At 40.9% G+C, this 24,483-nt stretch overlaps 4 protein-coding genes across 6 annotated transcripts; 2 read left to right on the top strand and 2 right to left on the bottom strand.

The window, feature by feature from the left end:
• Positions 1-450: 450 nt before the first annotated feature.
• LOC141824446 (protein ANTAGONIST OF LIKE HETEROCHROMATIN PROTEIN 1) lies at positions 451-5,395 on the bottom strand. The gene is made up of 2 exons (XM_074711740.1): positions 5,188-5,395; positions 451-1,691 (listed from the first exon to the last, which is right to left on the bottom strand). The coding sequence occupies exons 1-2, from the start codon at positions 5,333-5,335 to the stop codon at positions 631-633; spliced, it is 1,209 nt and encodes a 402-aa protein (XP_074567841.1). The 5' UTR covers positions 5,336-5,395; the 3' UTR covers positions 451-630.
• A 3,175-nt stretch (positions 5,396-8,570) lies between these two features.
• Positions 8,571-12,040, top strand: LOC141823259 (putative protein phosphatase 2C 33). Its single transcript, XM_074710518.1, has 5 exons — positions 8,571-9,414; positions 9,901-10,278; positions 10,354-10,471; positions 11,276-11,499; positions 11,637-12,040. The coding sequence occupies exons 1-5, from the start codon at positions 9,136-9,138 to the stop codon at positions 11,895-11,897; spliced, it is 1,260 nt and encodes a 419-aa protein (XP_074566619.1). The 5' UTR covers positions 8,571-9,135; the 3' UTR covers positions 11,898-12,040.
• A 186-nt stretch (positions 12,041-12,226) lies between these two features.
• LOC141824327 (uncharacterized) lies at positions 12,227-15,574 on the bottom strand. The gene is made up of 2 exons (XM_074711589.1): positions 13,991-15,574; positions 12,227-13,905 (listed from the first exon to the last, which is right to left on the bottom strand). The coding sequence occupies exons 1-2, from the start codon at positions 15,571-15,573 to the stop codon at positions 12,399-12,401; spliced, it is 3,090 nt and encodes a 1,029-aa protein (XP_074567690.1). The 5' UTR covers position 15,574; the 3' UTR covers positions 12,227-12,398.
• Positions 15,575-17,067: 1,493 nt separating this feature from the next.
• On the top strand, positions 17,068-23,928 carry LOC141825184 (DEAD-box ATP-dependent RNA helicase 58, chloroplastic). 3 transcript variants are annotated; one of them, XM_074712569.1, is made up of 11 exons: positions 17,068-17,368; positions 18,357-18,450; positions 19,903-20,016; positions 20,094-20,213; positions 20,679-20,783; positions 21,555-21,713; positions 21,818-21,886; positions 22,115-22,204; positions 23,017-23,157; positions 23,254-23,547; positions 23,627-23,928. In XM_074712569.1, the coding sequence occupies exons 1-10, from the start codon at positions 17,076-17,078 to the stop codon at positions 23,527-23,529; spliced, it is 1,461 nt and encodes a 486-aa protein (XP_074568670.1). In that variant the 5' UTR covers positions 17,068-17,075; the 3' UTR covers positions 23,530-23,547; positions 23,627-23,928. The 3 variants fall into 3 exon arrangements, with proteins under 3 accessions (XP_074568670.1, XP_074568669.1, XP_074568671.1); XM_074712568.1 differs by having other exon boundaries at positions 23,622-23,928; XM_074712570.1 differs by having other exon boundaries at positions 17,355-17,368; positions 19,907-20,016; positions 23,622-23,928.
• The last annotated feature ends 555 nt before the right edge of the window (positions 23,929-24,483 follow it).

Raw genomic sequence — 24,483 nt, 5'->3', positions numbered from 1 at the left:
ATTTAATGACAAGAAATATTTATCAATCAAAATAATCGAGTCGATTGATTTATTTACTAGTAGTTGTAAACATATCGAATAAAGATCCCGAGCATTAAGTTAGAGAGGATGGATTGCCCATCTCCAAAACTGGACAAAGTCCAAACACCTGAATTATTAAAAAAAAATAAACACCCTCACCACTCCTATAAATTTGCATTACTGTTATGATCTCAAAAAAAAAACTGAATAAAAACAATCATGCAGTAGAGAATTCAGAAAAGAAACAAATACATTAAAAATACAAGAGAAAAATAATACATTCACCCACCTATTACATGAGGTTTCGGCTAAAACTATTCTCTCGTTGAATGGAGAAGAGAATTCAGAAAAGAAACTAACATGACAGCATAAATACAAGCTAGCATTCTAATTGTTTTGTCATCTCATTGGCAACTTCCAATGGCAAACTGAAATTAAATCTACCAAAAGATATATTAAAAATAAAGGCCCTTCATGGAAGAAACATATCATATAATTGAACAAGTAACAGCGATAAGCACTCCTAGTGCTCAAAAGTTTAGGGTTTTATATGGACCGTCCATGAATACAATGAAAATAGAATGATGAGTAACATGGCCTAAATGAGTGTCAAGCGCTGTTTACTTGATATGATGAGTCACTGCAGTGCAAATGTTTTGTTAAGGCCTCTCTCATGGTCTTCCCTCGGGGATCCACATGCTGTGAGCTTGATTCTCTGTAACCAGCATCATGGTGGTTTAGAAGAGCAACATCAGTGTTTAACTTATCACCCATGTCGATAATGATGTTGTGAAGAAGACAGCAAACGATTATAATACTTGGTAATTTGTGTTTATCTGGTCTCCACATGACTTTATGTAATATCCTCCAGCCACCCTTCAATTGCAACAATGCTCTTGCTGCAAGAAGCCTCGCTGCTTTTTGTTTGGCATTGAAGTCGAGGATTGGAGCAGGTAAGTTTTTGCCTTCGTATGGAGTCATAAGCCAAGGAAGTAGGGGGTATGTTGCCTCTCCTACTATGAACTCACGGATTTCTGACTTCTCTTGAGTCATTTTAACAGGTCCATTTAGCCGCTTCCCGCTCTCACAGAGTTTGAAAAAAACTGAACACCTTAATAGGCGGGCTACGTTCATGCTCCCTGGGAAACCGGTCACAACGTCAAGGAATCTCAATTCATGGTCCACGATTCCTTGCAAGAACATGCTGTAATTGCTCTCCTGGTCGCACCAATCATCTGATGATTCCACTGCAGGGAGTGTCATTATAACGTGGGTTGCATCAATGGCTCCACAACAATTGGGCAATCCGAAGGCAGTCTCCAATTGGGTTTTGACTTCCTCCGTCCTATCTGCATCAGGCCACCTGAGATGATGCCTTGCTCGCTCCTCCATGGACTCGATAAATCTCCATGTCACCTGAGAAACAGTTGACTGCCCAACACCAAAGGCAGCCCCAACAGACACCTGGGATTCTCCAGATGCTAGTCTTCTCATTGCGATGGCAACCTGCTTCTCGACGCTCAGAAGCCTGCCTTCAATGTTTATAAGACCTGAAGGAGGCCTTGAAACCAGGTCTTCTCTCACTATTGAGCAAATATACTCAAAGGTTTTCTTTGACACCCGAAAAAAATATTTGAAAGCTTCATCTTCATCAGAAGGAATGGCAAGACCTACATGTTACAGGTCAAGGATTAGAAAAAGTAAAGGTGTAATCAAGATTATTCTATAATGACCATTTTACAAAGCTTAAATGCTACCACAGTGATGTGTTGTATGTTTAAAATAAATGAAGTTTCACAGCCACGCTTGGCCATGATTCTTCACTTTCTCCGCCTATATTTCCTGCTATCAATGCTTCCCATTGTTATATTTTCTTCCATTATCTTGCAATCAAAAACCCAAGCAGACAAACGTAAGTGAATTGTCTTACAAAGAATGGATATTGGAGAGAATGTGTTGCATAGAATAAGATAGTAAGGTTCAGTAGTATAGATTGGTTCTGGTATTACAATCCAATTACAAAATTCAGTGTTCCAAGGTATTAAAGCCAACTCTAATACCTAAAAGAGTGCCACTGGGCCACAGAGCAAAGAAGATGAATGACACAGAAATTAGTGGGAATAAGACGAGCTCATCAACCTCACAGACTGTCCATATCAACAACCCTCAAGAAGGTTAAGCCTAGCATTTGCATTGAAATTAGATATCTTGGAAGGTAAACTGCAATCAAATGAAATATGGATCAGATCTAGGACATTTTGGAACCATAAAATCCTAAAAATCACCGTTGTAAACTGTTGAAGTGGGATATTCCATGTCCATTAGTTCCTACAAGTGCAGTGCTCCAATATATGAATATAAAATAAATTTCTTTCCTAACAAGTCAATCAATTTTAGCACAGTATCATGAAGCCAGTTAGGGATCCTACATGTGTCAGAACAAAAAAACACTCATACTTCAAAGTCATGAAGAGCATGAGAGAAATGTGGTGAAGCCGAGCTATTCCATGTCCTTTAGTTCCATGTAGACAAGTGCAGTGGTATAAGTATACAAGTATAAAATTTTCCTAACAGCTCAAGCTTGCAGAATAAGTGGTTAGTCAGTCCCTTTATCATGAAGCACAAGATGCAACAATCTTAGTCTTGACTTTTAGCTACCATATCAAGGATTAAGATTTCAAGAAAACAGTGTGTGAACCAAATGGTGATGGGTCATAAGTTCTAGTCATGATTTATAGCCACCATCTGAAAGATTAAGCATTTAAAAAAGGATAAAATGTGTTAATCAAATTTTTGAGCTGGGCTGATTGCAATATTAATATATCACAAGAAAACATAACTCTCCCAGACACGTTGGATAGCAGTGGCCACAAGAAATTGCAAGAGAAAAGCAAAAACAAGATCAGAAATACAATGGTTTGTGTGATTGTACTATAAGGTCCTATGTATATCTGCATGAAGTCTTCCTTCTCTTAACTCTTTTTGTTTACATTGCTAGTAACATTCATCTATACAGCCGATGAGCAAGACCAACAAAATGCAATGAATACATATTGGAACAACAACAAATGGTTAATTTGGTATGAGAGTGGTGGCATTGCACCCATACCTGCAAGAAACTTGTTGCTCTTAGAGCCCCAAAAAGAGTGTTACCGTTGATCCTAGCAAGGGCACACTACCTTTATCACCCCCAAGGAATCCACCATCGCACTGGATCCTCATAAGAGTCGACCAAACACTCTGGGAACTAAGTGAATCAAACTCTAGAGCCAATAACAAATAATTTAATACTCATCCTTTGTTTTTTTAGGACTGTAGTCACTTACTTCATGGAATACCTTATGTTTTGGCAGCTAAATGATAAAAGTTGTCCAATTACAGTTGAATTAAGACCTTGAATCTTGGATGTATGAGACAACAGCAAGTTGTACCAGTCCCAACCAACTACTTGAGGTCAGCTAGGACATTATGAATGACAGTAGGCTCATAACTATTCATGTTGTATGCATTACAAAATTTTAAGTCTAAATGAAACACTTCCTCGGATCAGTATAGTTGAATACTCATAATATTTAACACACCAGCCAAGGAAGGAAGGTAAATGACAAAAATAGAAATTTATTTACAGTTAAAAGGATGTGGGAATGTAAAAAATATAACCTGATGTTTGATTTATCAATATTGTAAATGTTTCACATGTGTTCCTAAAGGATAAAATCTACACAGTTCTTATTGATTCAAACCATTGTCGGCTCAATAGCAACTCAATATTCTTAGCTTAACTAGTTGCCAAAATTCTCCAACTAATTTTACCTGAAACCTCAAGTTGACAACAAATATCTTAGCCAAAGAATAGCTTAGGTAGCCGATTTAACCTTTTTAATACATGATTTATTTCCTTGTTTGAGTAGGAGAGACCAGTAAATAATGCATGTTAAGAATGTAAAGCTTTGAGCTTAGTTTCCTAACAACTCAAGCTTTTAATATAAGGGATCAATCATTGAACTTTAACATGTGTCAAAGAGATTCTGTGTTCATATTCTGGCAGTGTCAATACTAATTCCTTAGTTAATTGAGTTGAACCACAGTTGGGCTTCGGCCAGTCCAGTCCAGTCCAGTCAGTCCCCTACATGCAATGAGGATTGTTAAGAATAGAAATATAAAATTCAGTGCCTTTATCAACAAATTGAGCTTTTGAGGTGAGTAATACACCTTTAACAATAAAACTTTAGAACCACCCAACTAGTCAAATCCGTTCCCTATATTCTTCAAATGCTGATGTGGTAAGCTGAAACTGTAGCTTAAAAACTGGCTCTATCTCATGCATATCATCTACTCTCTCTTATTCATTTATTTCTTTCAGTATTTTGCCTCTAATTATCTGATCTTATCATTGCTGGCATGGCACATTTTAGTCTAGATACTTCTGTGTGCAGGGCATATAGCAGGCACACGATTAAAGTGTTAGCTAGTCAGTCTCAGGCCATTGAGATTATATTACTTTCCCTAGATAAATCCAATAGTCTTTGAGAGACATGAATCGAATGGGGCAGGCCCAAATATTTGGTAGCGAGCATCACAGTCAATGGCCAAAGAAAAGACCCCATTATGATGCCCAACAGGATACCTATCAAAGTCTAATAAAAAACTTGTGTTGAAGTTTACCATTAGTGTGACATCCGCGTATTGCACGATCCAGATGCTCTCAGGATCTCATTTGTCTGCCATGCTAATGAAGCTATGAATCATATTTCTCTTTCCGCACCTCGGCAGAATAGAACTGTTCTAAAGCACTAAGTGAAAGTTTCTTCAAGATTTTCTAACACCTATCACAGTGTGCGCAGTATCAATCACCAGTTCCCCAAAACGAAAATCCGTTTCTTTCCCACGAAATGATCAAGAGTCACAAAACATGAGAACGCATGCCATCGTAGCAGACGCGTCATTCATTTGGTACAATTATGTCAACCAATGGCAATCCATCAGCTAAAAGATACCGATCGTCACACTAAGCAACCAAAGAAGCGAAACTTCAAACCCTAACCAGCCGCATCCACGAGCAAGTATCTCAACCAAACCAGAATTTGCACAGAGAAATCTCTAGGGATTAAAGATCAAGAAATGAAAACAAATAAATAAAAAAGCGAGACGAGGTTTTGAGAGTACCAGTGGCGCTGCCGTTCTTGTGCCAGAAGGTGTACCACCACTCGGTGTCGCCGGCCTTCAGCTCCAAGTGCGGATTGGATTTCTCAGAGAGCTTGGACCGATCTCTGGGCTTGCGTTTGAGCTTCTTCCCTTTCTTCAGAGGAGCCATCGAGTCTCTCCGGGAGGAGAGGCGCAAGCCCCAGGACAGTCCACCTCTTTCTTCCTCTCCTCTTCTCGGTCGAGGGACGACAGTACGAGGCTGCCTGCTAATATATAGCAGATCACATATCATCTATATTGTGGGCCGGCCCAACACAGAGTAGATGAAGGCCCATCAAACAAATACCCAGATACAATTGTATACACAATAATACTTTTTTAATAATTAACAAAAATATATATAATTATTAACTTTTTTATATACACAAAAATATTAATAAATTAAAATTATTTATTTTTCCGAAGTGAAGAGTGGCTCGCGAATACACATCAATAAGCCATATGATGAGTGCCTTTGCTGTTCACGTACCTATCGATCATTATTTGAGAAAATATTTTATTTCTTACCACCACTTAAATAGATAAATAAATATTATTTATGAATTGTCATGGTCGTCGTCATCTTCTCTAGTTCCGCACTCGTTGAAACTTTCGATTGAAATAATATATATTTGCATCCATATTCGTCAACTTCAATGGTGAATTAATTAATTAGCATTTGTTTGAAGTCAACTCATTTTCCTATTGGTAAATGATGTATTTTTGTTCCATTGGTTGGTTTGAATTCACATTTTTAATCATGGTGATATCTCTTAGTATATGTATAATTTTACACAGACAATTTTTTTAAAAAAACCTTTGTTTTATTATCTTCAAAATAAATTCTAAAATTTATTTCTAAATTATCTCTTTTATACCGATTGATTTAGCATTATTTTGTAATTTTAAGTCAAATCTGCTATGATACAGTTTAATTGAAATTTTATATACTTATATCAGTTAAATAATTATACATAAATTAAATATCTAATAAATGGTGCGTGAGTAGGTGTGTGTGAAAAGGATTAAAAATATATGTCAATATATATATACATGAATGATAAATCATATCCGTTACCTTTCACCCACCTCCCGTCACCATTTAGTATAAAATATTATTTTATTTAAGATCTATATTTTAAATTTTAGAGTTTAAGTTGTATAATTTAAGATTTAGTATTTAGATTAAAATAAATAAAAAGTTTTAAAATATATATTTTATATTAGGTGTTCATCAGTATACAGTATATCTAATGAAGAAGTCAGTCCGGATGATCTACCTGGACTAATCTCAGATTATGGGCTACGTCGATGCGATATCTTAGACTATTTTTTTTTTTTCTCTTAAATTTTTTTTTTCTATCCATAAATTTAAACTTTTGCACGGTCACTGACCATATCATTTTATCCCCCTATTCTCTTGAATGTCAATTGTAAATTATTTTATAGAGGAATAACTATTTGAATTTTATTAAAAATAATATTTTTATATATTGATTTTTGAATATGATTTTTATTGATAAATCAAAACAAATGAGAACGCGGCTACATTTAGATTTTGAATATTTAAATTCAATTTTATTTATTGATGTGGGAAGATAGTCAACGCCATATGGTATAATCAAGTTAAAAGTCAAATTGAATAGGAAGTCAAATCAAATCAAATTCAAGTTAAGTCAAATCAAATTCGAGTCATGTTAGATTGAGCTCAAGTTCAATCAGATCAAGCCCAAATCGGCCTTTGCTAAAAGACCTCAAATTAAATTTGCCTGAATCGCATTCGAGTTGATTGAGCTCAAGTTCAATCAGATCAAGCCCAAATCGGCCTTTGCTAAAAGACCTCAAATTAAATTTGCCTGAATCGCATTCGAGTTTGGTCCGTCTTAGTTTGAAATTCCAATTCAATACATGATTATTGATGCGTCGATCATTAAAAGAAGTATATCTCTTAGTAGAAACAAGAGAAATGTGTCATTTATGAATTAAAATCATCCTTTCATTTTCTATTTAAAAGTAGCTAGTGGCAACATCAAAATAAACAAGGCAATTAATTTTTTACTCTTTTTATTATTTTTTTCTCTATTTTTTCTATATTTTCTTTGATGTTTGTATTGAGCATCAAAGAAGTTTTGTAAGGTTCACCTTAATATCATCTTGAATTTTTCTATACTTTTATCCAAAATGATTGACATTCAAAAGATTGAGGTCCTACCGACCTCATTGAAGTCCGATCTAATAAAGTCTGACCTCAATTGAACTCCCAAAGAAAATCCGATCCGTCAAAGATAGATATAATAAAGACCCATTCAATTGGTATCCAACTAGCTGAAAGTGTTCAACCGTGATTATATAGCCGAGTCATCTCATCTCTTGTGGCAAAAGATGAAAACGTTTATCTCAAGCACCCTTCGGATTTAAAAAGAGTAAATCACAGTCGAATGGCCTTTAAGTTAGGAGAAATTTTATTTTCTAAGAGGATTGTTCTCCCAATAATTTGATCCCTACTCTCACATGGTACTCTATCACTCGAGTATAAACTCTTTTATGTCCCGTGGGAGGACTGAGTCATCTCATCTTTTGATCTCGAACTAGATCATTTATGTTATTATTTGAATATATCCGATCAAAAATTGGTAAGAAAAAGAGATCAATATAAATCGAGCAATGAAGTGAAGAAACCATTGACAACCATTCAAAAAATGTCATTGCGATCAAATCGATGAGCGATGACCGTGAAATGTAACCAACTGCTGTGGCAAACATTGATACACTTCTATTCCCATTTTATTATTATTATTATTATTTATTTTCCATTCACAGAATAATTAAGCAAAAATCTTTCTCAATCTGATCGAGCATTGCAACTATTTTATCCTGTATGATTTTGTCGGCATAGGAAGGAATTAATTGCTTAAACAAAACAGATTTACTTAAAATGCGAAAAGTACCTTTCTTAAAAGATAAAAAGCTCGAAATTAATAATTGAGTTATTGCTTTTTTTTGTCTATTCCATTTGTTTGGCCGCCATTTCCATTAATTAATTCCGCCCGATACCAGTTGAGGAATTGTTTCTGTTCATCTGACAAAAGATGATAGATCAATTGATAAATGATTTTTTAAAATAAATTTAAATAATTATATAGAATATTTTAATATTAATAATATTTTTACTTTATGTACAATATATAGGAAATTATACAGGGAAAAGAAAACAAATTAATTGGCAATTATTTAATCGTGTGAAATTATTAAACTAGAAAACAAATTACAAAAGTGAAGAAAATGAAAGCACAGGAGGCGTCAAAAGTGAAGAAAGAGGGAGAGCGAGAGGAGGGAGAGCGGGAGAGCGAATGTGAGGACGGGGATACACGAGGCGTCGGAATCGCGGATTCGTAGTTGGAATTGAAGGAAGAATCAAAGGGTTCGGGAGGAGGGAGAGAGAGAGACAAGGAGAGGTAGGAGCTGGAATCCACAAACCTCAACGTCGTTCGATGGATTTTTGCTGAAGTAAGAGGTTTTTCTACGCCATCGTCCAATTTCTTCCTCCTTCCCTATTCTATTTGGTGATAGTTTCTTCTTCTTCTTCCTTTTTTTCTCTCTGTTTTTGGTGATATTTCCTTGAAGATTTTGTTTGCAATCTGGCTGTGTCCACATCTTGTCGATCCTTGCTTTTGCACAGACATACATAGCTGTACAGTGTTTGTTTCTTTCTTTGTTTTTGTTACTTCTTCAAGGTTGCCTTTCCCTCCATCCTTCTTCCCGAGTACTCATCTTCAATCGATTACTCTTCTGAGAGGAGAGAGAGAGAGAGAAGTTTAGTGCAGAAAGGAATCGGATAGCTCGCATCGAAGAGCCAAAAAGGGCGTGTTTTTAATCTGGGAATCAACGGATCCGCCAACGCTATTCGTCTGGTTCAAATGCCTCGCTGCTATGGAGTGCATATTGGAAGTGATCAGGACCCTCCCGATGGGGTCCTGCCTGTCGTCTGACGGATGGAGCAGCGGCCCCAACCCGACGTCCCCGGCGTCCCCTGCTTCCGGGGCCAGGCGGCAAGGCGGCCGCTTAAGGAGGCGATGGCCGTCGCCGGAGGAGGAGGAGCTGGACGGAATCTGGGAACGGATGTGTCGTAATGGCGCCACCAGCACCGCGTCGCTGTTCACCCAGCAAGGCAAGAAGGGGACCAACCAGGACGCCATGATCGTCTGGGAGGTGATTTATTTTGTTGCCATCATTGGAATTGAGAATTTTGTATCTTGTCGAATGCCTTGCCAATTATTTTTGTCACCTCAAAATACGACAGATCCTTGTGTACGATCTGTCATGCTGAGGTCCTATGTTGAGGAAATTAAACCATATGCTAAAGATACAGACTATCGACACTAATTCAGCTTCCATGAACTTTACGTTTCTTATTTAGAAATGTTAAGCCTTTCTTCATTTATGATCAAGTGTTATTTTTTTTTCAGTGAGATTTATCTTTCTCAGGCAGGCACAAACATGTTTTTTGGTTAACTGAACATATATATATGGTTAGAATTAATGACCTGGTGTTCCTTTTTTCCATTCTACTGTAAATTTTTGTTGACTCAATCCAACCTTTTTTTTTCCTTCATGATCTTGTTTATGGAAGAATTTTTTTTGTTTGCTTGGTAGATTGTCTTTTATAACCATAATAACTTTATCTTTAACATGCAGAATTTTGGTGATAGGAGTGATACAATCTTTTGTGGAGTTTTTGATGGTCATGGCCCAAATGGCCACATGGTGGCAAGGAAAGTAAGAGACATCCTTCCTTTGAATCTATGTGCCAATTTGCAGCTAAATACAGGAAATCATGATTTGAAAGAAAACAATATTAATATCATGAATTCGGAGGCAATTCCATCAACAATTCCTCAGGAACAGCCCAGACCTCCTAATGTCTGTGAAGAAAAAGACGGGCATTCAAAATTCTTTAAAGAAGTGAAAGTTTCGTTCCTAAAGACTTTTCGAATAGTGGATAAAGAACTGAGACTGCGTCCAGAAATTGATTGCTTTCTTAGTGGCACAACAGCAGTCACTCTGGTCAAGCAGGTTAATAACTCTCCACATTTTATCTTCATCTGATAAAGCTTCTACCTATCAGTTAGTAATCTTGTGTCTCTGTAGGGTGAAGATCTTGTCATTGGAAATGTTGGAGACTCGAGAGCAGTTTTGGGTACTAGAGATGAAAACAACTGTTTGATTGCAGTCCAGTTGACTACAGATCTCAAACCAAGCCTTCCTAGTAAGTTTTTCCGTCTTTTTATATGTATATATATTTTTATCTCCCTTAGTTTTAAATCTTATGCTTATTCGTACTTCCTCTCATGTCCGTCCTTGTAATCCATTGTTGACATCCTTTCATTCTTAACTTACTTTTCAATGTACGACTAATTGATATTCCTATGTTGCTGAAATTCCTTGGCATATCTATACTCAAAGGACCATTCTCATTTAAGAATGAATCTATGTTCTCAAAAACACCATTTTAACTTCAGCACGTTTTTATGAGACAAAACATCATCATTTCATCTCTTACTAAAGCTTCAGCGGAGTTTCATTGGATAACCATTAGATTATTAAGCAAGATGTATGTAAGATGGGGCATGCTTTGCATGTGGTGGCAATTTTTGTCTCTACCCATTCAAATGCAAATTCAGTGTTAACTTTTCTAACTGTGATTTGTAAATTTGAGTGTGATGGTACTTATGAATGTTTTAATTCATCTCTTATAGTCAATGCACTTTCAAATTCTAGATGATATATAACTCAAAGACCTTGATCCATAAGAGTTGCACTGCACCCTGGCGTGGAATCATGGAGTCATTACAATTAAAAATTAATTCTTTGATTGAATTTTCTCATGGTGCCTCATTTTGAGATCATTATTTTTTCCACAAATATCATTTCCCTTACATAAGCTAGTTGCTTATGTAATAGATATCAACAAAGGTTGCCAATGGACCTTCATAGTACTTCCAATTAGCTTTGCTTATCGAAGCAACCACTAAGTTTAATTCCTTCTAATGTATCATTCTTTTCTTTTAAGGGGAAGCCGAAAGAATTAGGCATCATAGGGGCCGTGTCTTTGCCTTGAAGAATGAACCAGAAGTGGCTCGGGTATGGTTGCCCGATATGGACTCCCCGGGCTTGGCTATGGCACGGGCTTTTGGAGATTTTTGTTTGAAGGATTTTGGTTTAATTTCTGTTCCTGAAGTTTCATACAGACGCGTTACAGCAAAAGACGAGTTTATTGTCTTGGCAACTGATGGGGTGAGATTTATTTCGTTCTTTTAATATACTTAGTGGCTAACAGAAATCCATAAGCTTAGTGAATATCTTCTGATCTACACTAAGTAACATGAATGTGCTAAATGAAATATCCTTGAGATCTCCCCAAATTTTGTCAGGTCTGGGATGTTTTATCAAACAAAGATGTGGTAAGCATCGTCGCCTCTGCTCCAACAAGGTCCTCTTCTGCTTGTTCTCTTGTTGAATCAGCTGCTCGTGCCTGGAAGTTCAAATATCCAACGTCAAAGACTGATGACTGTGCTGTGGTTTGCCTCTTCCTTAATTTAGACAAATCAAACTCCACTGCCTACAGTAGAGATGATCAGCTCAATAGCATCGAGGTTGTCAGTTTTTATCAGAGCAACGGCAAGCATGCCTAGGTTTCATTCACACCGATCTTGGTGTGCTCTAGAGCTTGTTCTATTGTTGCAAGTCGCAAGAAGAAGAAGAAGAAGAAGAAGCATTTTGAGAAACTACTTTGTCTATATTATTGTTCATCGCTTTGATTCGTAAAAGTGATAATATTGCCTTTTGACAGATTCTTGTTTCTGATTGAATGTAAGAATCAAGCGTCTCTGATATGAATCTTCTTGCATGCAGATGAAGCAGCTGACAGCATGGAAAGCTTCTGAGCAGCTGACAACTCAATCTGCCTGCGTCATAATAAATTGCAATTACATTTTTTTGCAGAACAGCATGGGAAGATCTATGAAGAAGGAAGCAGTTTTGCATTAACATAACTGGAGGAATTAATTAAGTTTACATTTTAAGGACCTGAAATCCATGATCATTGAAGTAGCTAATAAAGTACAAACCAGAATTATAATTAATTAATTAATTAATAAGACGACGACGAGACTTATTCGCTTATTCTTGTTCGTTCAAAACGCCTTCATTCGCTCCGCCACCGGCGTCCTGATCACCTGCAATACCTGCACCACCTCTGCCATCGTCGGCCTGCTCGACGGGATATGCGACGCGCACACCAGCCCTAGCTTGAGCGCCGGCACCACCTCCTCCTCCGGGAACTCGCCCATGCTCGGGTCCACCCACTCCGCCGCCGCGCTTCCCTGTTCCAGCGCCACCCTCACTTGGTCCGCTAGCACCGCCATCTCCTCCCCCCGGTACTCCACCGGCCGCCTCCCCGTCACCACTTCCAGCATCACCACGCCGAAGCTGTACACGTCGCACTTCTCGTTCACCCTGACGCTCTGGCTCGCCAGCTCCGGAGCCATGTAGCCCCCGCTGCCCTGCAACCTCGCCCTGTTCACGTACTTCTCGAGCTTGTTCACGAGCTTCGCGAGCCCGAAGTCCGACAAGACGGGGTTGCGGCCGACGTCGAGGAGGATGTTGGTGGACTTGAGGTTGTAGTGCACGAGCGGCGGCCGGAAACCGTGGTGCAGGTGGGCGAGGCCTTCGGCGGTGCCCATTACGATGTTGAAGCGGTCGTGCCATGACAGCGCCGGCGAGGACGCCGGCCGAGGATCGTGAAGCATGGAGTGTAAGCTCCCATAGGGGATGTAGTCGGTGATGAGTAATTGCAACTGTGGCGTCCAGTAGTATCCACGGAGTGGCATCAGCTTGGGGTGGCGCGCCTTGGCCAGCGCCCGGATTTCGCGGTCGAAGTCGTCGTGGTAATTGACGAGGTCCTCTGTTATCAGCTTCTTGACGGCTACGGCGCGGCCGTCTCCGTCGCGGCCAATGGGGGCTCGGTACAGGGTGCCGAACACTCCCCTGCCTACTTCGGTGGCCTTGGCGAGCAGAGCGTCGGCGCTTCCGGCGAAGTCGTCGCATCTACGATAGGTCCTCGCGCCGAACAATACCATCTTCCCCACCGCCGGCGTTGCCCCTGCCGAGACGATCGAGCTCGAAAATTTGTTATCCAGCGCGGCCTCCGTCCGTACGATCCTCCTCCGCGCAGACACGCTGAACAGAGTGACCACCACGACCCCCACCGCGATTACGAGCGCGGCGGAGATGGCCACCATCGACGACACGCTAAGAAACTTCCGGTGCCGAATCACAGCCGACGACGGGTCCGCGGCGGCGCCGACGGTGACCATGCCGTTGCTGCGCTGGTAGGAGTCCGGGTCGAGGACGAGCGGCTTGGGGACGTTCATCTTGCAGGGCTCCTTCACGAGTGGAGTACAGAGGCCGAGGTTGCCCTGCAACGCGCTCGGACCCAGGGAGGGAAAGATTCCACCCTCCGGCAGCCGCCCAGTGAGGCGGTTGTGGGAGATGTTGACTGCCAGAAGGCTGTCGAGGCCGCCGAGCTGCTGCGGGATCTCGCCGCTCAAGTTGTTGAACTCCAGGTTGAGGAATTCGAGCTTCTTGAGACGCGACAGGGACGCCGGGATCGATCCGCTCAAGCTGTTGTGTGACATTCCCCTGCAAACAATTCGTAAGCGAATTAAATCAACAACGCCGCCTCAAATTTAAATCGAGGAATTGATTGAATTATATCATCAATTACAAGAAGTAGAGAGACGAGCAGTTGCCGATCTCGTCGGGTATCGGATCAGTGAGGGAATTGTTGTCGAGCTGCAGCACGGAGAGGCTACCGGAATCGCACAGGTCCCGTGGTATCGTACCGTATAGCCGGCAGCTCCGGAGATCCAACACAGCAAGGTAGCGAAAACGACTAAACTCGGACGGCATCGGTGCCTGGAACTCGTTCGACGAAAAGTTCAAGTACCTCAGACTCGACAACGTCGCCACCTCCGGCGGGATCGCACCCGTCAGCCGATTGGACGACAAGTCCAACGAGCGTAGGGTTTCCGACATCCTCGTCGACGGCGGCGGCACCGCTCCAGAAAGCTCGTTCGATGCCAAGTCGAGCACTTCGAGGCCCAAATTGAACACACCGTGTGGAATGCTGCCGTTGAGCTTGTTCCCCTTCAACCGTAGCTGGCTCAGGGACGAGCATTCCGCCACCGCGTCTGTAATCTGTCCGGTGAGCAAGTTGTTGTCTAGGTTAAGATAGTTCATGCCTTTCAAACCTCCGAGGGACTCCGGTAAGGGGCCGGTAAGCTGGTTATTGGACAGATCCAAATGCTGGAGAGCGGAGAGGTTTCCGATCCACGCCGGAAAATCTCCGGATAGTTTGTTGTCCGACAAGGCTAGGAAGGCGAGAGACGTCATAGATTGGAAGGTATCCGGAAGGTTTCCGTTGAGGGAGTTGAAGCTAATGTCCAATGTCTCCAAGTGCGAGCAGAGCCCGAGCCCGATCGGCACGGTACCCTCGAACTGATTGTGAGCTAGCCGGAGGATCTTGAGGTTGCGCTGGTCGGAGATTCCATCGGGGATGGGCCCTGAAAAGGAATTTCGCGATAGGTCGAGCGCTCGCAGACGAGTGGCTTGCTGGAGGCCGCTAAGCTGGCCGGAGAGCTCGTTGCCAGAGAGGTTAAGGTGGAGGAGGAAGGGCCACTGCGATAGCAGTGGGAACACGCCCTCGAGGCGGTTGTCAGCGAGGGAGAGGAACCGGAGGGAGGAAGGGAAGGAAGGAAGAGGTCCGGAGAGGGAGTTGGATGAGAGGTCGATGGAGAGGACGGAAGAGAGAAGGGCCAGGTCATCGGGGAGGCGGCCGGAAAAGGCGTTGCGGCTGAGGTCGAGCGAGCGGAGCGAAGGGAGGAGGGAGAGGCCGGAGGGGATGGGACCGGAGAGGTTGTTTCCGGCGAGGGAGAGGGAGGAGAGGGAGGGAAGGCGGTCGAGGCCGCGGGGAAGGGAGCCGGAGAGGGAGAGGTCGGACAGGGAGAGACCCACCACGCGCGAACCGGCGGCGTCGCAGGTCACGTAGCGCCAGTGGCAGGGGGAAGCGTCGGTCTCATTCCACGAAGCGAGCGCGCCGGCGGGGTCGTCCAGGGCATACTTGAAGACGATGAGGCCGAGTACCTCATCGTCGAGCGGCGCCAGGGCGGTGCCCCTGGCGGAGGACGATAAGAGCAGTAGCAGTGGAATTAAAAAAGCTTGTCGGAGGAGAAGGACAGCATCATCTGGAAGCCTCCTTCCTGACTCTGCCGCCTCTGCTCCTCCTCCTCCTCCTGCAACAGCACGCATTCTGTCGTCGCTTCTCTGCTTCGGCTATTAATCACTCTCTCCATAACTGCAGGACTCGTTGAGAAGGAAGAAGGAAGAAGAAGAAGAAAAGAATGGGAAAGGAGATGAACTACAGCAGAGGAGAGTCACGGAGAACAGACTGTTGCTCTAATACGCCATGAACGTGACACAGAGAACAAACTTAAATTACTTCACTCTCGATTTATTTTTTTTTTAAAAAAATATTTTTACGTTTAAATTTTGAACTTAAACATGAAAATGGTCACACGCGGCGGCCTCGTGATTTCTCAATCGAATCCAGAGAAATTATTCTAATAAACTAATAAGACAAACTAAAAGATGGGAAAGAAAAAAAATATACAAATTTCTAATGGCAAAATACAGATCGGAATCGCTGGCCTGGAGGTTAAACGCAGAGATCAGAAACAAACGAAAAACGACAAAAACACAGACTATTTATCGTTTATTATTATTATCGATAGAACGTAAAGAACAAGATGGGTCACGGGGCCTCCGGTTTCTAGCAAGAAGAAATCACGGATCGCTTGGCTTCTCCATGGCAAATAATTTTCTCTTGCTTTTTTCACATGTCAAAAAGGTAATAATGTGAACAAATGAGGGACCCATTATTTTATTTGGCATAATATTATTTTTATTTAATTTTTAAAATAAAAATATCATTTTTAATTATTTTATACAAAAAAACACTTCCGGTCGGCGAGCTCGTCCAGCTGCCGGTTCCTCGTCTACGACCCCCACACTCTCTTCACCAGAAGCACCTCAGGCCGCCGGAAGTCGAAAGAGGTGTATGAGAGAGAGAGATATGGCGGTGGGTGTGGTGGATGTTGTAGTACCGGAAGGAGATCAAGAGGTGTATCCGAGTTGGGATTGGAGACTTGGAGAGAGGGGCGATCAGCGACGGAGTTGCTCTCCGACGAGAGAGTCCGCCGTGAGTGAGTGAGGATCGTGGAGGGAGCAGAGGAGGCCGAGGTGGATGAGCCGTCTCATCTCCAACAAAGGAGCCATCCGGCGACCTATGATCTGCGGCGTCGAGCCGACGTACGCTCTTAGTCGGCGAGCCGCCGAACCCAATCGAGGCGTCATGGACTCACCACCCACGGATGCGGACAAGGTTGCGGTGGCGGAGCTTGGCGACAGCCACCAGCTCCGCCGAGAAGGCCTTTTCGAACCAGTCTCCCCAGCGAGGGACACGCTTGAGCAGCACTGCGTGGTACACCCGCCCGAAGCCGCGCCGCGCCGCTGCCGATGACTCGGGGTCTACGGTGCCGTCGTCGTCAAGGAAGCACGACAAAGTGAACAAGATTGTTGCTGTAATCAACTCGGTCGGTTCTGTGGTTTACTTGAGCCGACTCGTCTGGTTTGTTCGAGCTTTGAAAGCCAAATGGAGCCCGATACGAACCCGAGTCGCACAAAATACGTGGTTGGATTGGCTTAATTGGTTATCCTCCCTCTCCTTTCCCGTTCGAAGCCGGCGAGCGGCGATGGCGTCTCCCTGCGGCGTTGCCTCTATGGCCTGGCCGCCGCCCATGCCCTGGAGCTGCCGTTTTCTCCACCGCATCCTCCTCTCCTCTTCCCGATCCCAAAATACGCATCGGGGTAGATGCCTCTTTGCGTTCCCCTGCCGGCTCTTCTCCTTGTCCTCTCGTACCCTTCCGTCGAACGCTTTGGCTGCGCTTTCTTGCGGGGGCGCGCGCTCGTCTAGGGATCCTTATTTGGAGACTCCTACGTTCCGTGATCTTTGCCGCGGCAAAGTGCCGGAACACATCTTGCAGAGGTAGGTAGTCTGACTTCTCTTGTTCGTCTTGGTTGGAGTTCGGTTGAGGCTCTTTACATGGAAGGCTAGTTCTCTCCGTTGTTTATTAGGTTTTACGTACTCCGGTCTGGATAGTGCGTATATCAGTTGATCGCTCAACTTACTATTCGATGACTGAATGCCAGGTTTAATTCTCATTTAACGCCGCAATTTGTTATTGGGTTATCTTATTGTGAGTAGTCATGGTAAAAGGATAGGCTGATCAACTCCTCTCATAGTAGAATGGAACGAACCAGAAGCTAACAGTTTGTTTTTTTTTAAAGTATAAATTCGAATTATGAATTCCACAGTTTTGAGATTCAATTTGGGAAAATAGAATGCATCACATTAGTGGGAATTATGGCGAGTGTGGGATTTCACTCAGGAGGATCGGTTGTTGATCTCATCATTATTTTCGCTCACAACCTCCTAATAAATGTTTGGTCATTTATATGTTTTTTTTGAAAAAGATATTATTGACGCCAATTTTAATAATTCTACAAAGACGTTAACTATTTCTGAGCCTTTACAAAAGTTTAACTACCTTCAAGGTTGTTAATCTCAAAAAAGAGTTTTTTTTGGATAACCTCTCTCCATTAATATAAAGGATATAATTGACGAAGGCCTATTAATTGATCAAACTGATGATTCCTACCTCCTGTCTAGTTTGTACTACTTTAACTTTCTTTTCCTTCTATTTTTCAAGTTGCTGTTATTCCTCCTATGTCCGTCTTGATGTCTTGTATTTTATTGGTATCCTCACTTTTTAAAGCATTATTATTTTTATGCAAAAACAGTTGACATGATCTTTAGTTATGAAATATTAATTAGACATCATAACTTGTAGTCATTCAATATGCTCAGTGGATTAATTCAATATCCTTATCTTTAGTTGTTCATATTCTAATTTCTGGAGTAATTGGTTCCTTGGATTTCAGTGCTCAGTAGTACATTCCTTCTTATGGAACAGGGCAGAAGAGATTGGTTACACTCAACCTACTAATGTTCAATGCCTATCCTTACCTCTTTTGCTGTCTGGAAGGGATTGTGTTCTCCATGCTCAGGTGATTACAAGTTAATTATTGTTTTGATACAATGATCTAAGTTAAGTGTGATAGTTATTGGCAGAGTTAACATGCAAATAATATTTATGCTTTTTTAAGGCTTTGGTAGAACGGACTTGCAGTTTGGAGGACATTTGCAAGCAACAAATGGCTGCAAACAGCCTTTTTAAATTTTGTTTTTTGCTTCTTCTAGCTTTCTCTTTGCATGCACAGTTGGCAAATTCAGCAGGACCCATTTACATCACACAATTTTTTTAGGTTTTGATCCAAGTTTAATTATGTACAAGTCATAAACAACTCATCATTCATCACAAGAAAACAGGTTGTCTCATTATGCATCTCGCCCTGTGTTTATGGCCCATTTAACTATTCTGTGATATTAATCTATGAAAACTCTAGGTTATATACAAAGTTGGATAGATTTTTTCCCTAAGACCTTGAAACCCTTAGTTTTTGCTAATATACAATTATTTGAGTTATTTTTTATTTTGAAAGTTCAAATGTTTTTTAAATTTGTTCTTAAATTTTCCAATAAAAGCTAAATGGATGAGTTGTGTCAATGTAACACAACTTGACTTGAGGGAATGCCTTAGATAAATAATACAAGCTTACCAGTATATTTAACAGATTCTGTTCGTGCTTTTACTTTTGACAAATCAGTTAAATGGGTTCAGTCAAAGCTAATCATGTGGTACATTACAGATTACATGGACTATCTATTCCTTGCCAGCCCAAATACCACCCAGCCACCCCTATTTCCAGACAATCAAACATCCCTTAATTTATAGAGTCTGTGAAAGCATCAATTTTTGATGCATTTAACACAAGGTGCTAAACAGTGTTATTTCAGAACCTGGTAAAAGATATTCCTAGCATTTACATTTGAAAGTGAGATGAATTGTACCCCACTCTTTTAGGGTGGTAATGCAAGAATCATTCAGGATTCAACATTTCAGTTTAAGGTGTTTGATAACTTTGGAGACAATATTCTAGAGTTTGTTTGGAACTATTGCACATTCTGAGATCATATTCTTACTGAACTTTTCCCTTTCTCTCCCCTCAAAACCTACAAAAGAAAAAGAAAATTCACTGATGGCTTCATGAATCATGATCGCAAGGGCTTGCTAGTTCCTAAGTTTAAGTGGAAAGTGATAATAATTACTGAAAAGTGGCTGCCTTCTCAGCTGAGAACACATTTGCGCCTGGGGTTCATGTGGGTATACTTGAAGGAACAGGTTTTTGTACACATCTAGATCAGCTTATTTGTACATATCTTTATAGGTCATTGAGTTCTAGTTTGTACAAGATGAGGTTTAACTGTATGATACATCATGTATATCCTTTGATATAGTTTTCACCATGTAATGCTCCTCACATGTTTCTTAAATTTCTATGTTCCTATTATCTTTTCAAATGATTGTTTAGACTGACATGATGCATTTTGTCCTCTAGACAGGTTCAGGAAAAACATTGGCCTATCTTTTAGCAGTATTTTCAGCCATAGATTTCACTAGGTCCTCTGTTCAAGCACTTATAGTTGTGCCTTCTAGAGAACTTGGAATTCAAGTAAGTGTTGTCAGTAAAAAATGACGACACCAAAATAATCAAATTTCTGATTCCTTTGTCTCGTATTTAATGCAAAGGTTACAAAAGTAGTTAGAATGCTCACTGCAAAGCCAGTTGGATTTGAGATGATACATACATGTACTGTCATGGCTTTGTTGGATGGTGGGATGCTGAAAAGACATAAGAGCTGGTTAAAGGTACCATCCCAGGTTTTTTTATTAAACATTGCTATCATTGTGACAGTAATTCTTTTGATATAACTAAGGGTTTATGAAGTTGACTAAATGGATTTCAAAGTACTACTCTATAGAAAATGTGGCTAAATCTGAGTTGATAGATATGTTGTCCTCCATTTTCTTTGATTAAAGAATGTTCATTGTGGGAGATTCCTTCTTTAAAAGAAGAGGAAGTCTAACTTACACCCTTTAAAAGTGATCTGACCAAAAATAGATAAAATCAGTTAAGAAAATGGATCGAATGCCTTGAAGTTTATAAACAGATTCAAGTCTACAAACTGTAAATTTATCTCATCAAAGAAGCATCTTTGTCATATGCGTAAAAATGAGTGCTTCATCTCTTGTATGTATTTTCCATATTGTAGTTTCTCTTTTGTTACATGTAATGGTAAAATTCATTTGCTATTCATATCTTATCTTTTACAGGCTGAACCTCCTCAAGTAGTGGTGGCCACTGTAGGGAGTTTGTGTCAAATGATTGAGAAGAACATTCTTAAACTTGAAGCAATGAAAATTTTGGTTATCGATGAGGTATTTCAAATGTTTTCTTATTTTTTCTTGTAAATAATTAATTGGTCCAAATAGAACTCATCTTTCTGTTGTTGGGTGTTAGTGGCTTGGAAACTCAAACAAAATAGAACTAAAAAGTGAAAAAAATAGTTAGACCAACATAACTTGAAATCAAATGAATAGGACTTAAAAAGGTAAGATAAAATAACTAGATCTGAAAATGGTATATATTTGGAAACTAATTTGTTTGCATCATCCAGCAATTACTTGATTGAGCATGCTTATTAGTAAGATGATCTTTTACAATGACAGACATAAGTATAAAAAAACAATTAAGAGAGAGCATTGGAGGAGAAGCAAATTCCTCTTTGAAATTAATAGAATTTGTAAGGTGCCAAATCTCCAATCTCGTCTTCTTCAGTAATCCAAACACCATTTATTCATCTTTGTTCAATCGAAGCCTTTCGCCACTTAACTCCAGCTCATTTTGATGCTGTATCAATAAATACAAATTATTATTCCAGCATGATCTATGAATGAACCAAGATTCTGAAAACTCATCTGCATCAAACCCCAAATATTGCTTGAGTTGTTGAACTGCCTTGTTTCTTTCTGATATCTCCATGTTGGGTATGCTTTATATTGTTCACACTTTATGTTTCTAATTGCCTTTAACTAGCTGCTTAAACCTTACCTACACAATACATTTGCAAAATTATCATCTATTGTTGCACAGTTGATTTTCATTAATTCCTTTGTGATGTCATTTTGACGCACACTGTACCTTGGCAGGTTGATTTTATGTTCCATTCTTCTAAACAAGTGTACCCTCTTAGAAAGCTCTTGGGATTGTATTCAACAATTGATACTCGCCAGACTGTGCTTGCTAGTGCATCTATTCCTCAGCACAATCGGTTTCTTCATGATTGTGTACAGCAAAAGTGGACCAAGGTTCTCCATTTTCTGACTTCCTATTAATGTTAAACAGGTCTTATCCATTTCATAAAAGGCCTTACATTTCATCTACTATTTATAATTAATCTTTGTTATTTCAGAATGATGTGGTTCACATCCACGTGAACCCTGTGGAGCCCATGCCCTCGCAACTTCATCACAAATTTGTGGTATGACATTTTGTTAAATTAACAAAAGTTCAAATGTTACTCCCTACTTTTCCAATGATTGTCTCCATCTGTATCACCTTATTGATGATGGACCATGAAAATTTCAAATACTCAGGCAGATCATATTAATATAATTTAAAAATGTTTCAATATGATTAACCATTCTTCTATGTTAGCCAAACTAATGTAGTTTTATTTCTTTATGTTCCAATCATTACTTTACTGCAGATTTGCAAGAAGAAAGAAAGACTATCTATTTTACAGTACTTGCTTAAGTGTGACACACCAAAGTCGGGTATAATTTTTGTCAGCGAACAGGTTTGTGTTTCTGTTTGTATTTTGTTTATCAACAGCTACTAGAAATTTTTTGCAAAACAAGTCTTCTACCAAAAAGATTCTTTCATGTTAATTTTTGGCAAAAGGGTTGATGTACCTGCTATCTTCCATCCCTGTGTGTTCTATAGCATATGGAAACATTATCGGTATATGTAGATGCTTGTCGCATCTTAGCAGTTTGTGCAGTAATTTAGGGTAACTTATATGTACAGTTCACACAGTGGCATTTCATGTACTCTCATTTTTTCGAAAGTCTCCACTTTATTCCATCAAATTGCTTATCTAATCAAGGTAAACTACACATTCACACCTGTAGACCATTGTTACTCTATCCTTATTTTACCACACAGTCACATGCATATGCTTGACTAAAGTGGAGATATTTTTAAAAAATGAGATGTCTATCAGTTTATGGACTTCCAGTCCTAGAGGTGCATGCATACATGTACTCTATATGGCCGGTGGGAAACTTCTGGGAACTCCTGTAAAGCACTTTCAACTTAATATCGGACTTGATTTATAAAAATGTTTAGTTACCGCCATTTTAAATTCCCGGACAGTTTAACCAGTGCGTTTCCATTCTATATGGCAACAAAGTAATAGTGTCTTTGCATAAATACTCTGATCAGTTAGTCTCCATCAAGAAGTTTTCACTACTGTAAGGTTGATACTAATGTTGCTACTTTTAAGCAAACTCAAAGAGTTTCTTTGTTAAAATTATTTTTTAGGATCCATATTGTACAATCCTATTTTACCATATTCTAATGCCACTGTATACTTTTTTATTTGAACAGTCTGAGAAATTGAAAAAGCTAGGGCATCCACCTCCAACGACTCTCGTCCTGGATTTCTTACAAACTTCTTATGAAGGAGACTTAGAGGTTTTTCTCTTAGATGATGACATGAACATCAATGCTCGAGCAAGCTCCTTCTCGGTAAATATACTATCACAGTATATATTTCTCGAAAGAACTCCACCGTCACGGTTACACGGTGTATGGTCTATAAATTACAAATAATTCCTTTTGCAGGAAATTAGAGAAAAAGAGTATCTTTTGGTCTCAACAGATATATCTAGCCGAGGCTTCGACTTGCCACAGACGACACATATATACAATTTCGATCTACCAAGAAGCGCCATTGATTATCTCCACCGAGCTGGACGAACGGGGCGAGATCCCTTCTCTGAGAACGTATGCAGTGTCACTAGCCTTATCACACAGGAGGAGCGATTTGTGTTACAGAGGTTTGAGAACGAGTTGATGTTTACTTGTGAGGAGCTGTTCTTGGAACCTGTTACGACTTGAATATCTTCATAATTCTCAGTGAGTACGTCATTTGCGTTGAAGTCGAAATTCCAACCCACTAACTTCATTATTAATTTTGAGTCAATTATCAGAGCAGCTTGGAGTTTCAGCAGCGGATGGTGATGGAGGTGCTTCGTGGTGTGGCCGTGGGTGCTGCTGCATGGCCGTCGACACTGGCAGGTGCCAGCGGCTGAAGCCGGAGATGATAATGGGGATGAGCCTCCTGGAGCAGCTAGCAGCAGTGAGAGTACATCAACAGCCTGCAGCCCGCCGTCGACGACCTCAAGCTGCAGCTCCTCACACAGAGTTGGAGGTTCACAATTAAATCCCTGAATTAATAATATTAACCTCATACACTAATTCTATAATCATAATATAAAGTCGTTCTGTATAGTACAAGCAAGGGAAGGAAAACTAATACTCTGTTTGGATCGGATGAGGGACGGTTCATTAATGGAAGGGGAAGGGAGGGGAAGGGAAGGGAAGAGAAGGGAGGAGAAGAAAAGTAACCTTGTTTGGGAGGAAAGGAAGATTCAAAAGAAAGGAAATGGAAGTTAAAGATATAAAATGTCAAAAATATTCTTTTTTTCTACTGGCTTCGTCCCGTCGCCCCGATTCCATCTTCCTCTTCTTCCTCCTCCTCGTCTTTGACCTCCGCATCGGGCCCCTTCCTCGAGCCCCGCCGTCCCGCAGCCGCCTCTTCCCCCTCCGTCGCACCGGCGGATTCCCTCGTCGCCAGCTCTCGCGACGTCAGCGGAGGCGACGCGGTCGCGGTGGAGCGGAGCGGCGACCACTCCGCTTCTTGCATGCTGCTGGACCATCCCGCACTTCCCCCGCGCCAAGGCCCGCGCGCTCTAGAGCCGCTACTTCGAGGTGGGCGGCTACGACTGCCGCCTCCGTCCAGGGATGGTTTGAAGCCGGTGTGGCTGGAGGCGATCTCCGTCGGTGTGAGCC

Source organism: Curcuma longa, chromosome 3, assembly GCF_044706935.1.
Source record: "Curcuma longa cultivar G26 ecotype Majalengka, Jawa Barat chromosome 3, ITB_CL_G26_1.1, whole genome shotgun sequence".
Lineage (NCBI taxonomy): Eukaryota > Viridiplantae > Streptophyta > Magnoliopsida > Zingiberales > Zingiberaceae > Curcuma > Curcuma longa.
Note: the sequence above shows the minus strand (reverse complement) of the source record. Positions and strands in the feature narration are given on the sequence as shown.

Coding starts and splice junctions, on each gene's coding strand:
- LOC141824446 (XM_074711740.1), bottom strand. CDS start 5,335: ATGGCTCCTCTGAAGAAAGGGAAGAAGCTCAAACGCAAGCCCAGAGAT. Junction 1,692..5,187: donor CAAGAACGGCAGCGCCACTG/GTACTCTCAAAA, acceptor TGTAACATGTAG/GTCTTGCCATTCCTTCTGAT.
- LOC141824327 (XM_074711589.1), bottom strand. CDS start 15,573: ATGCGTGCTGTTGCAGGAGGAGGAGGAGGAGCAGAGGCGGCAGAGTCA. Junction 13,906..13,990: donor TGCTCGTCTCTCTACTTCTT/GTAATTGATGAT, acceptor AATTGTTTGCAG/GGGAATGTCACACAACAGCT.
- LOC141823259 (XM_074710518.1), top strand. CDS start 9,136: ATGGAGTGCATATTGGAAGTGATCAGGACCCTCCCGATGGGGTCCTGC. Junction 9,415..9,900: donor ACGCCATGATCGTCTGGGAG/GTGATTTATTTT, acceptor TTTAACATGCAG/AATTTTGGTGATAGGAGTGA. Junction 10,472..11,275: donor TCTCAAACCAAGCCTTCCTA/GTAAGTTTTTCC, acceptor TTTTCTTTTAAG/GGGAAGCCGAAAGAATTAGG.
- LOC141825184 (XM_074712569.1), top strand. CDS start 17,076: ATGGCGTCTCCCTGCGGCGTTGCCTCTATGGCCTGGCCGCCGCCCATG. Junction 17,369..18,356: donor CCGGAACACATCTTGCAGAG/GTAGGTAGTCTG, acceptor CTTATGGAACAG/GGCAGAAGAGATTGGTTACA. Junction 21,887..22,114: donor AACTTCATCACAAATTTGTG/GTATGACATTTT, acceptor ACTTTACTGCAG/ATTTGCAAGAAGAAAGAAAG.